General features: G+C 31.5%; 1 protein-coding gene across 10 annotated transcripts in view; it reads left to right on the top strand.

Annotated features, from left to right (window-relative positions):
- The window catches only part of LOC129947223 (supervillin), a 513,320-nt gene that overhangs the window by 214,348 nt on the left and 285,404 nt on the right, over positions 1-13,568 (top strand). Inside the window, exon 1 of one of the 10 annotated variants that reach the window (XM_056057699.1) lies at positions 12,228-13,011. The exons of the other annotated variants lie outside the window; for them this stretch is intronic. Coding sequence (XP_055913674.1) covers positions 12,891-13,011 — 121 coding nt within the window. The 5' untranslated portion in view covers positions 12,228-12,890. Of the gene's footprint in view, positions 1-12,227; positions 13,012-13,568 lie in introns of those variants that run through there. 10 annotated transcript variants of the gene reach the window in all.

Here is a 13,568-nt window from a genome sequence, read left to right as displayed (position 1 = left end):
GACAATGATTTAATATAGAATTACGGAAGTTATCGAGGTTATGATGATGCTACATCCGTATAGCTTTGTTAGCCATTTGTCCCACATCGTTTTTGATTATTAATGCCATAGCTTCTTTTTTACAATAAAATGAGAAAATCCTCTTATTTTTTAAATTTAAAAATTATATCATACAAATTTTGGAAAATTATATTTTTTGTAACTTACAAATGTCTTTAGTAAAGGCGGAGACTTTCATAGGCTTTACCAATGGCACTTTTAGGGTTGTCATCCCAAGTGAGAGTGCGATTGAATACTTCTCCTAGGGTTCTAGCAGTGCTAACATATTCAATGGTTTCCTTGTCAATTTTCAACAGGTTTAAACCCGATAGATCAAAGTTTTTGCGATAGATGGGGAGGGATGTTGATTTGACAGGGTTTAGGCAGATCCTCGTTCATTAAAGCTACGGTATCGTTTTTATCCTCAAAAGGTCGACTTATCAGGAGCTGCACATTATCGGCATAAAGATGAATTAAACAATGTTTAGCAACTTATGATAACTCATTTTTGTAAAATGAGAAAAAGAATGGTCCAAGGACAGATCCCTGTGGCACTCCACTCAAAAAATTGACTAATGTGGACGAGGGCCACCTCGCATTGTTGCCTTCCGCTGGGATACGAAAGAACAAGCTCACAGGACTCTAAAGCAAACTCAAAGTTAATTCGCAGATTTCTACAAAGAATTGAATGGTTGACAGTATCAAAAGCCTTTAAATAATCTAACAGTGTTAGCAATGTAACATGATCACTGTCCATTGCCATTCTTATTTCATCAGTGACAAAAAGTAAAGCGGATTTGCAGCTGCGCTTAAGCCGAAAACCAGACTGACAGGTACTTAGCAGGTTGTTGATTGTAAAATATTTTTCGATCTGCCCCGAAAGAGTTTTTTCAAACACCTTCTAAAGAAACAGAAGAATTTCAGCAGCAGTACCTGTTTGCTGTGATAGAAATAGTTTTTCAAGAATTCATTAAATCAAAAGTCATAGATTGAGCAGATTACTAAACATTAAAGTAGAATTTTTGAAATATTAATTTTTGAAATGGTCCTATACCATTTCAAAAATGTTGTCCCAAAAGATTATTGCAAGGAATATTAAAATGTTCTTAATACTTAAATTCGAAACTGACTAATTCAAGAATTACTCGGTTTTGAAATTTTATTGTTGAAGGCATTCCAAAATTATTCACGACTTTCTATTCCCCAAAACTTAAAACACGTACTCAGATAGTTTCCAACTAAATGAATTGAAATTTCGAATTCATATTGCGAAATGCATTCTACTCCAAAAAGCGTTGGATTTTATAAATTTCGATTATTATTAACTATTAACAATTATTTGACGATTTGTTGGACAGGTTTTTAATTTTCGAATTGCGCCATTTGGCAAAAAGTAGATGTGTCGCAATAATCCTGGATATATATAGAATAGTGAATAATTATGTCGCACATTAGAGGAGTCCAGCCGTGAAGCCTTAAAAAAATAAGTCATCGCAAAAACTATGCAAAGTTGCCATTTTGAAAAAAAATCCGATTTATTTTGTAGTATTTCTGAAAAAAAAATCCCTTTAAAGCCAAATTTGTAAGCTTCAAGTGTGTCATAAGACCTTAAGTAAAGTTTAAAATATTAAAATTCTTAGATTCTTGAAAATTAGTTATTGTCTCAATAATTTACTAAAACAGCATCAAAATTTTAGTAAGTTGATCAAAACTTGTTAAAAACTTTGCGTCAGATTCAAATTTTATGTTTAATTTTTGTATTTAACCTTTCAAAGTGTGCAATTTCGAAAATCTTTTATCCAACAAAAAGTGGACATTTTTGTTTAAAAAAATTATATCAAAATTAGTGTTCGGTCTAACTTGCTAATTTGCGGACTAGAATTGCGATTTTTAACTGTTTTCTGTTTGAAATATAAGAAGATGTCTTCCATTTTTATAATCTGTTTCTTTATTAAAAAAGAAGAATTGGGATAAAAATGGTTCCAAATTTAAGGATGATCTTCTTGTTTTTGAAGTAACTCTGCATTCAAAATTAAGACATTTATTGTGTCAAGTTGAAACCGATTTAAAAATTGTAATACTTGTTAATTTCAATTTCCATTCAAAAGTTGTACTTTAAAACAAAACAAAAAGGAGTTCCATTTCCCACAAAAAACTTTCAAGTAAAGTGAATGATTTAAGAATCTCATTTAATTTCATAAATACGCTTATTTCCCCAAAGTTAATTATATTTTTCTTTCATTCTCATTATTACAACTTTAAAATCTTGTTCCTAATTATGCAACAGATGTTGTTCTGCATCGTCATCAGTTGAATGTTCGAAAACAAAAAATAAAACTCCTCAAAATAATGTTCAAAAAATCTTTTGGAAATCAAAAGAAAAAAAAAACACCTGAAAACCCCCCGAAATTCATTTGCTTCAGTGAATCAACTTGACTTTTCCCACAAATAAGTAAAAAAAAGAGGAAAACTCGAATGAACCCCACTCATTACGCCCTCATAATTTTCCTGCATTTACAGGGACGACGATGACGACACAAGGTAAAGTATGCACAACCTTCCCTAAAGATATCCTTTCAAGACCTGAAAGAAACAAATGTTATATAGAATGAAATATGGAAGTAAGGAAAGAAAGAAAGTATGAAAGGAGAAAATATGCAACCCGCAGCAGGATTGCAGGGAAAATAAATTTATCATTTCATCCTATAATAGATATATTTTTGTATTCTATGTTCGCTTTTTGCGGCATCATTTTCAGAAGCAAATTATCGTCCAACAAAACTTGTATTTGTGGATGTGAAACTTTTCCTAGTAAAAATGTTTTTTTCTGTTAATTTTTTGTTAATTTTTTCCCGCTTCGTCCCGTTTAGTGCACTTAAAGTCGGAATCAGGGTTGTCACATTCTGAACTAGTTTGATAGCTCAATTAAATAATATTTTTAGCCCGAAACCAAAGCCTGAAAATAGCTCAAATAATAAGTCAATGTTTGAACGTGTTTTCACTCAAGTGTTACCGATGCATAAGTTTAATAGATTTAAAATATTCTGTTTTTATAATTGGAATACTTTAAGCTCAATTATGATTAAACTGTAATTTTACTAAATTTATTGTCAGTATTTTTAGAAAAAGATAATATAGTTTCTGATGATAACATACATTTCCCATAAATACCCCTGTTTCCAGCAAATAGTTTAATTTCCAAAAAAAAAATTGCACTATGTCTGATAGGTAGGTAGATATGGCGATCTCAAGGCAACCTTGCCTGAGATCCAATTAACGCTGTAGTGCGCCGTCTGATAAAAAGCCCAATTTTCGATAAATAGCTAATTAATAATAAATATACCAATTTCCAGTTCAGTTATCCATAAATTTGCAATAAAGTGGCCTTTTTACAATCAACATCTCGATAAATAGTCGAAATTATGAAAAGTAGCCCAATTTCCAATAAATATCCGAATTTCCTAGGCTCATTTCCGATAATTAGCTCAGTTTCTTATGAATAGCCAAGTTTTCCATATATTGATCATTTCCTAAAAAATAGCCCGATTTCTGATAAACAAACACTATTCCCATTGAATAGTCCATTATCCAAAAAGTAGCTTATTTTCTGATAGATAATAATAAAAATAAAATTGATTCATAGCCCAATAGTCCAATTCCCAATTAACTGTCCATTTTGCGATAAATAGTAAAATTTCTTACAAATAGCTCAATTTGCTATAAATAGCGCAAATTCAGCCCAATTTCCAATAAATTGTCCAATTTATAATAAATAGCCCAGTTTCCCATAAATAGCTCAGTTCCTGATCAAAAGCCAATATTACAATAAACATCTCAATAAATTATACAAAATACTTAAAAAAGTAGCCCAATTTTCAATAAGGAGCCTAGTTTCCAATAAACATGTAACTCAATTTCACATAAATAGAATAATTTCCGATAAATAGCCCGATTTCTTTTAAAAAGGCTCATATTCGGCAAGTAGCTCAGTTTCCCATAAATAGCCAGGTTTTCCATAAATAGCTCAGTTCCCCACAAATAGCCCAATTTGCAATAAATAACCCGATTTCCATCATATAGTCTTTTATCCAAATCTTAGCTCACTTTCAAATAAATTGCCGAATATCCAATAAATAGCCCAATTTCCAATAAATAGCTTAATCTACCAAAAATAACCAATTTTTTGATAAAAAGCCCAATTAATGATTAATAGTCCAGTTTTCTATAAATAGTCCAAGTCACTATTAACTGACATATGGTCCAATTTTCAACAAATAGCCCGAATTCAGATAAATAGGAGGCCTGATTAAGAATAAATAGGTAATTTTCAAATAAATAACCCAGTTTTGGGAAATTAGTCCATTTTTCGATAAGTATCGCAGTTTCCGATAAATAGCCCAATATCCAGTAAATAGCCCAAGTTCCGATACATAGACCAATTTTCGTTTAATAGCCTTATTTTTGATAAACGGTACAATTCCTGTTTAATAGCCCAATTTTCAATATCCTATCCAATGTCCTATTTCTAATAAATAGCCCAGTTTCCCATAAATAGCTTAGTTGCCGATAAAAAGTCAATACTACAATAAACATCTCGATAAACAATTCATATTGCAAAAATTAGCCCAGTTTATAAATAAACATGTGGCTCAATTATCCAATTTTCGATGAATTGCCATATTTTCGATGATTAGCCAAATCTGGCAATCCTGGACAGCATCACAAATCTTAAATTTTTTGCATGCAGTGCACTTTGTTGTGGCTTGGAACTGGGAATCTTTCTTCTTTTGTTTTTGTTAAATTTTAACGATGATGGGAAAACTGTGTTCTTCTTCCGTGTGAAATATTTTCGTGCTTTGTTGTATATTTTCATTTATTAACGCTCAGTGTTTTAGTTGTTCTTGTTCTCTGCTCCTCGGTACTCATCTCCACTCTGTTTGCCAAAAAATCTCTTATTTTATGACACAAGAGTCGAATGTTTTCTACACGCTTTTAATCGGAATTTACACCAGGGTTTGATGTTGAAAGTGGGCAACAACTGAGGAGTAGGATGTGTGATGTAGCTGGGGGATTGCTCTATTAATAAAGCTTACGTGTGCATGAGTTGAGTACTCACTCGAAAACGCTTTTTGTGTATATTTTCTATAGATTTATTATTAATATCGATGTAGGAAACTCGTGTTAGTAAACAATTATTATTATTATTAAACATTTGTTTTCAGAAAATATATTTTCCTTTTTTGAGAGCGTGCAGTTCATTTTTATTTATTCTGTTGTCTTTTTATTAAATTTCGATATAGATATATAAAAGACAAATAGCAAATTCTTGTTTTTCTAATATTTACACAATATTAAATAAGTTGACGTAACATACTATGACTACTTTGGGCAGAGCACAGCACTTAAAAAAAAATGAAAGATGATTAGACAAGCCTTCACTTGAGTGTTAAATATATGAGCTTTTGTAATTTCTATTTTTAAAGGGTACACACATTTAAGAGATATGAAAGTTTGATTTTGAGAATTGTTTAATAGGGACTATGGGCTTAGAAATATGTATGTCTACTTTAACACTTAAATGGCGCCTTATTTTAAAGTGACTCAGAGTCTTAACCAACGAAAGCCTTAGTTTCTCAAAATTGAAAATGTTCCGTTGTTTGTGTACATGTAGATAAAATATATGTATTTTTCATTAAATATGTAAAATTTTAGTAAATACACTACTCGGGTCCGTCACAATGAAAATGTGCAAACTTTGACGTGTTTTATTAAAGTTTTCCAATCACTATCTTAATGAGTACTTTTTCTGGATAATCTGCAAAGAATAATTTTCCTGTCTTGATGTTCTTAACCCAAAGCTTATTAATGTCGTGTAAAAACAAATATTATTTTTAAATATTTGATACCAAATTTTTAGGAGCTCCAGCTATTAATTTAATATCTGCACCGAATTACTGAAAACGCACAATGGTGAAATTTAAAAAAAAGTTGTTAATTTAAAAGTATTAATTTGTGAATTTTAAACTATGTATTTTAAAAACTTACTATTTCTTTAAACTTTACTTAATTTAAATTATTCTATTAACCAAAATGACATTTATCATTTTTAACGAAAAGAATTTATGTGCTTTAATTTAAACTTATTTTTTGGAGGTGCTATCTAAGCAACTTATTTAAAATGACACAAACCCCACAAGTCTAGAAAAACTTTTAACAAAAGTCGGTCGGTACCACGCCTCTGAGAATAAAATCTCTGATTTTCGATTTTTTCCTTGAGTATACAACAAGCACTTTCACTGCGCTTATTTCTACAAAATTCAAAAGTATACCATAAAAACGATACCAAATATTTAAAAAGTGGGTGGAATCCACGCCCCTAAAGGAAAGCGACAATTCTTCGCTGTATTTCTTTCTTTGCAATACAAGGTTTCCTTTTAGCAAAACTTCATTTCTCACGATGTTGGCAAAAACTTCATTATTTTGTCAGATTTTTCCGTCAGTTATTTTTCTGAGATTTATTAAGAACAGTATCCTTGAAAATACTTTTGCTTCTAGCTGAATGTTGGTACATGTCATAAACTCGCTTAATAAGTTTTGCAAATTTGAAGCTCCCGTCATTATTGGTACTGAAGTTCGATGGGGTCGAAAACCAACAAAATTTGTTGCTGTAAAAAGGAGTAGCGCAAAAACTTTGTTCAGAAGTACCGGCAATTTGGCAATTAAATTTATTTTTGAAAGTCTAAAATTGACTTTAAAAATACCAAACAAAACTGAATAGCTTCCCTGATTTCATATTAAATTTAGCCCGTTGCCCATTTGTATATGAACTTTGACATTTCTGACATTTTAAATACAAAGCTCCGTTCCTGATGTGTAGGTTTGTTTGATTTCACTGTCACTTTCACTGTTAAGACTTTTACAGATTTTAATAAATAAATAAGGTGGCGCACCAATCCATGAAGAACCATCGCTTAGTGACTTACAACTCTCAACCAATTCTGTGTGCGAATAATGTTGTCAGAGATGGAAGGGACCTACAGTTTATATGCCGAATCCGAACGACTAATTTGAGAAAGCACTTTTTCATGACAAGAATTACTCTTGGAGAATTTGTCAATTCCTCGCAAGAGGAAGTACCCGAGACAAAAGTTAGGTGGTACAAGCAGGGATTGAACCTAAGACCCCTTGCATGACGAGCTGCCTATCAAAACAAAACAAAAAAAAATTGAAATCCGGAATACGTAATTTTTAAAGGTTTCTCCAACGATTGAAGAATTTTTGTTCAATTTCTGCCACTTGAGTATCTTAGGCAGAATTTAAAAAATTCTCTAAAAATGATTGGTTACCGTTGTCAAACTATAATACTCGTTACTCTCGGGCATTTTCCTAATGCTTCATATAAAAGGCACACGCTGTAATGTTCAAAGTCATGAGAGTGATTGCCAACCTCTGCACAAATATCGAACAATTTATTCATTTTGTTTTTAATTTATGGCAGTTTGATTGCTAAAAATATTATGACCTTTGATTTCTCTTTTTTCGGCTTGACTTCGCTAAGCCAAAAGCCCTCCATATTTACCATAAATAGCACCACTTTATCATAAACACTGATTTAGTAAAATATATCGTTGCATTCCTTTTTAACTACAAAATCGTAGTTCTCGAAATTCTCATCAGCAGATATTTATTTTTTTGCTGCACTACACGAATGTGCACTGGTTTATCTGTCTCAACGTTTCCCACACTTTCCTTTCTGCTCGCACTATGGTTAAAATTGTAAAAGAATGCATTTCTTGCGAGACCTTATAATATATAAAAACAAAATGCTGGGTCCTTAATGTTTTTGAAACGCAAATTAAATCGTTGTGCAATTAGTCCAGTCGTAAGAAATTTCCCAAAAAGTGAGGCAAGTACCATTTATAAATAAATTATCTGTCAGTTCTTTTCGAAGAATTCAAGGTACCCTTAAAAACCTTTTAGTGAAGTTCAAATTCTTTTCATATCTATAAAAAATTAACATTTGTTTTTAGCTTGACCCCCCTCACCTCTCTTTATAAAATTTCAATGGGACTCTTTGCATAGAGCTAATAATAAGATGAAAAACTTCTTGCCTCATAAATACCATAACTAAAATTTCTTCACGTCATCATTTACGAAAAAACTTTGTTGAAATGTCAAGTATTAAAAAGTATAGTTTCAAAACCAAACGATGCAAAACTGAAATATTGAAAAAGGAAACGATAAAACTAAACAAATCTTCCAAATCATCTCAACACACACGCCCTTAAACATTCCCCGTCTAAACATCCTTTTCTCGAATTCACCATCATAACAAAACACATATCTACATATCTTTTCATTATAGCTTCGTACGGTAATACTCCATTCATTGTTTATCTTTAGGTCTGAAGTTCAAGACGCGCCAATATGCCTCCGTCAATTCAGCATTATTTTAGTAATATTTCCAACAAAATGTGCAAATGCAAATATATTTTAGAAAATAAAAAAGTAAATGCAGGGAAAATGTCCATCAAGCCACAAATAACTCTCTCTCTCTTTTTGAAGACTCAAAAACCCAAAGACAAATAATAAATAAAAATAATTCAAAAATCCTCTTTGTTTTGGCATCGAAGTCGATTCATATGATTTCTATTTATTTATGTTTTTATTTTATTTTTTGGTTTTACTTCATCATTTGTCACTTTACATATGAACATCTATCAACATTAATATAGTTTTATATTTACATCCTTATAGTGTAGTGGATTTTTCTGCATGCATTTTGCGATCTACCCAAAAGAGCTCAACCAACAAAGCCTCCTCCACCACCCCCTAGAAAATCTATAGTATCATTTATATACATAGGTTAGGTACATATGATGTATTGGCATTGTGACCGATTTTGTATCTTTTTTATTTGTTCTAAGTTCTAACTATGTCTGCTGATTTTTGCATTTTCCACCCCATAAGCTTTTCAAACCGCCCTTGGTTCGTCATTTTTTTTTTATGTGTAGGAAAACCCCATGAATCGAACACCACAAACATCGGTAATTTATTCAATTTAGGGTGACCAGTCTTTAATTACTTCGATCATGAATTCGAAAAGTTTTAGGACCTGGAGCCTTGTCCACTAAACACTTTTAACTTTTCAATTTCACAAAACTTGCAAAGTGAAAAGACTTTTCAATTTTTCACTTTTTATTTGAAATGTGAAAAGTAAAACTGTTTTATAAAAGATGTTACAAATGACTTAAACATATTTTTAATTGTCGTTTATTTCAAAAATTCGATAGTACTCTCTTTTGTAGAAAAACCATTTCCGGTATCGGAGTTAATTCTTAGTTTTACTACAGTTTTTGGTAACTATGATTAACTTCTTCGTTTTCTAAATATGTATATAGAAACGACGTTGATGGATTCAAAAACTAATACAAAATCAGAAATTTTTGAAATGGAGATGAATCAATCCGTTAACCCTAAAGTTCAAAATTAATATTGTTTGTTAAATTCTTTACAATTTAAAAATAGCTTAAGTCCATCGGCTTGTTAATTGTTATTTACTTCTTCATTTTCAAAATGGTTGATATATTTTTCGACAACTTTTCAAAATAAACTTTCATATTTGCAATCACAAATTTCTCTTTGCATATTATTAAAAGGCTTTTGTAAATATAATCTGAACAGTTTATTCTTTGGTGAAAGAAAAAGAAGAAATACTTTGGAAAATGACAAATCATTCCACTTTTCAGAAAAGACTTAGAACTTTGCAAATTTGAGTTTCGTGGAAAGAAGAAAATTTTTCTTTTTATTCAATCATTTTATCTTTGTAAATTTTAAGTGGAAAGTGTTTGGTGAAACAGATTTCAGATTTGATTCGAATTTGAAAAAAAAATAGTTTAAAAAAAATCAAAAGTTTAAAAAAGTTTGATTCTTAGTTCATTTTCATATCAATTGTAAGCTTAAAATTGCTATTTCAATTCGCTTAAGCTAAGAGACAAAATTTGAATATTGGATTTCACTGTCGAAATATTAGAATAAAATTCAAATTCCTCAGAAAAAGAAGGGTTAACAGCTTCAATACTTTACCATACTTTTTGGCCCTGCTGTTGCAACCCACTTAGTTCCTGTGACTGATGGTTTCAATTTTGTCGTACAATAATAATAGACCTTTCAAACTCTTCGATATTGTACTTAATTTTGAGCCAGTCTTCGTAACAAGAATGTTTCAATACCCTCTTCCATAAATTTCAGTTCTTCCTTGTGGTGAACAAAAAGGACTTGTCTAACCGAAAAAAAGCACATCGTCTTCTTGCTGATGATAATATGTTCTGGCTTCACAATTCTCAGTGGAGACTTAAAGTTAGAAAACAGAATTTTCTGCAATTTAAAATTCCCATGAGGTATTTAGTAAACTAAATCTTGTTGTTATCAAGATATTTGGTATTGGTTTTGTTTTTAATTTGATAACATAATCTTGGACATACTACGAAATATTGGAGACGACTAATTAATCCAAGAGTAACTTTTTCCATGTAATTATTATATTTTCTGTAAGTCCTAAATGTGAGCATATATGAGTTAAAAAAAAAATGTGGTTACAATTTTCATCAATAATGATTGGCTCTACAACAAGCTTCTTGACCTGCTCCGAACTTATCTTCATTTGCACAATCTATGGCTTAGGTTGGTTATCCCATTTGAAACCCTGTTTACTCCGATGGCCTTTAAGATTTAACTCCCTTTAATTTAAACATAATAAGTTGTTTTTCTTTCTGAAGGAGTAAAATCGTCCTAGAATTTTCGACCTTTACAATACTGTCCCAAAATCTTAAGGATGAGAAAACCACTCAAGTTCTGGGTTTTTGAATTATGTAAAGTATAAAAAATATTGCAAAATTATTCCTGATTTGATGCTACTGCTTAAAAATTCAAAAACATTCATCTCAATTTTTGTCAGTGGGCCGGACTTATGCCTCAAACAATTTTTTACCAATTGACTTAAAATTTCGCAATATATCTAGGATTGTACACTTTCTTAGAAAGTACGCAAGTTTTATTAAAAGAACAATTATTGTGTGAGCATTTTAAGGCAAATTTTTAACTTTCACTTTTAAAGTGCGATATCGTTGGCCTAGGATCAACAGATTGCAATTATCCTACTTTCTTCTAGAACGTAAGAATGTGTTCGAAATCACAATCGAATTTTTAGAACTTGTCTACGGCATTTTAAGTTTTTCCATATAAAAATAAAGTTGAATTTGAACTTTCTTCTTCAAATTATATCATTACGTCTTGTGGAGTATTTTTTTTTTCCAAAACTGAATGTTCTAAAAATTTGTTCATTTGTCCTTAGCACTCACAAATGTTGAACCGGCCACTAAACTGTTTTCTTCATAAATTTATTATTTTCTGCCAAAATTCCATAAATGTCGGGGCCTACATAAATAAAGTGCAATACAGTTTTTAAGGAATATAAATTTCAAAGTCCTTAGCAACATTCCGCTGAGATTTATAGTTTTCGAGTTACTTGTTGTTGGCTCATTATGATTTAGCCGCAAATCCTCCCTTACACCGGTAAAGCCCTAAAAAAGGTCTAAAATTTAGTCACTGATACATATAGTAAAATTCCGTTTCTGTAATCTTTATTCTTTATTATTACGGAAAAGGCCTTACTCCTTAACTTAACACCTTTACTTTAAAATGTCGCTGTTTCCAATATTGATCTATTGACAACATTTCTCCAAACTCTACTTTTTCTAAATTGCAACCATTGTGTTTTCTAAAATTAAACTTTCACTTTCTTCGTTTGCTTTCAACTTCTTAACTTTTTCTTCTGCCATAAATTCATACAAATATGGTCACTCTAAAAAATCACCAATAACATAACGGAAGGTATAAATATCTAGTGCTGTCTTCTAGAACTAATCGAAACAACAATTCCTCACACGCTTCAATCTCTCCCACAATTCAATTCAATATTCTTCTTCGATTGAGAAGGTTTTCTTCTTCAACCAAATCTATAAACGTATTGTAACGTGTACATATGTCAGTCTGTATCTGTTCTGTTTGTACGTAATGCCAAGAGAAGATACAACAGAAAAATAAATCAACAACAACAACAATCAGTCGGTCGGTGAGTTCAGTTCGCTCTAGAACTTGGGGGCTCTAGCTTTTGGTTTTGCTTCAGCTCGAAGCAGTTCTATACAAGGTGTCTATCGTGGAGCTCTTACACTACAACGGACGAACGGATAGATACTTTCGTACATAGCCCGCCTTCCGACAACGACAATGCACGACGAAGACGGTCCAATAATTTGAACATACAAAAGAACAAAAAGACAATTTCTTTCGAGGTTTTTTCTGTTTATTTTGAGTAAAAGATACAAATTTTTGTTGGTTTTAGTAAAAGATACTTTCAGCTTCTGAAAAGGGCAATCGTAATCGTGAAGCAAATCGCACTTAAGTGAATCTGAATCAAGTGAATATCTTCTGACTCTTCTCTTCTTCTTCGGTTCGTCTAGTCTCGTCTCGTTGTGCCATTGTCACACTATGAGATTGTTCGTGCGTGAAATGTGATATATCACTCTCACTCTCACTGTTTTTGTTTTTTATTATTTTGATGTATTAGCATATTGTGTCATAAAGTCCACAATCACAGCGAAGTTAGATAACAGTGAAAAAGTAATAAACTCACTCTCGGTGCTGTGATCTTTTGGGAGTGATTTCTTTAGTGATTTTTTGATTCGATTTTGTTTGATTCGAAAAGGAAAAGTGAAAACTAATTTTAACCACAAAACACACGGGATCTAAGGGATACGTTTTTATTAAAAAATCTGTAAAACAAAAATAAGATGTTAGCCTTGAGGGAGTGTCTTTTGAGGGAGAGCAACAATTCCTCCATGATGTCCAATACTAGCAACAGCAGCCTCAGACGAGATGGTGGCAGCCGTGATGATGAGAGGCAACAAAAAAGTGAATATCTTTTGATTATTTCTTTTTATTCAGATCCAAAGATTCAGATGCATCCATCGTTTCATCGTTCGAGAGAAGATGCAGATACTTTTGTGTAGTTTTTTTCTGATGTGTTATCTGTTTACACTTTGGAGTACGTCTGGTGTGGAATAATCACACTCGTAATAATTATGATTATTGTTATTACGTCTCTTCGAATTGAATTATGGAATTTTATCAGCCAATGTCAAATAAGCTTGAAGCTTGAGGTTTTATTTATATTTTCATTTATTTTTTTCTTTATAAGCTTGTTATCAGTTTTTGTTGGTTTTGTTATGTGATGACTTTGATGAGTGTCCCTTGAGAGTGTAAAACCTAACAATGACCGGTAGTATTTATGAGGCTTCTTTACAATACTCGAAAGTATATCGTTTTCCACGAAGGAAAAGCGTATACAAAATAAAAGCAGAAACCGAGGGAGGTAAAACTTTTAGCAACATGAACTACTTTTTCCTTTTTTTTTTTGTTCTTCTATCCTGCTGATGACAATGAAGGGATTTTATTTAGTCTTTCCATTA

This window comes from Eupeodes corollae, chromosome 2 (genome assembly GCF_945859685.1).
Source record: "Eupeodes corollae chromosome 2, idEupCoro1.1, whole genome shotgun sequence".
Taxonomy (NCBI): domain Eukaryota; kingdom Metazoa; phylum Arthropoda; class Insecta; order Diptera; family Syrphidae; genus Eupeodes; species Eupeodes corollae.
This window is presented reverse-complemented; position numbering and strand designations above follow the sequence as displayed.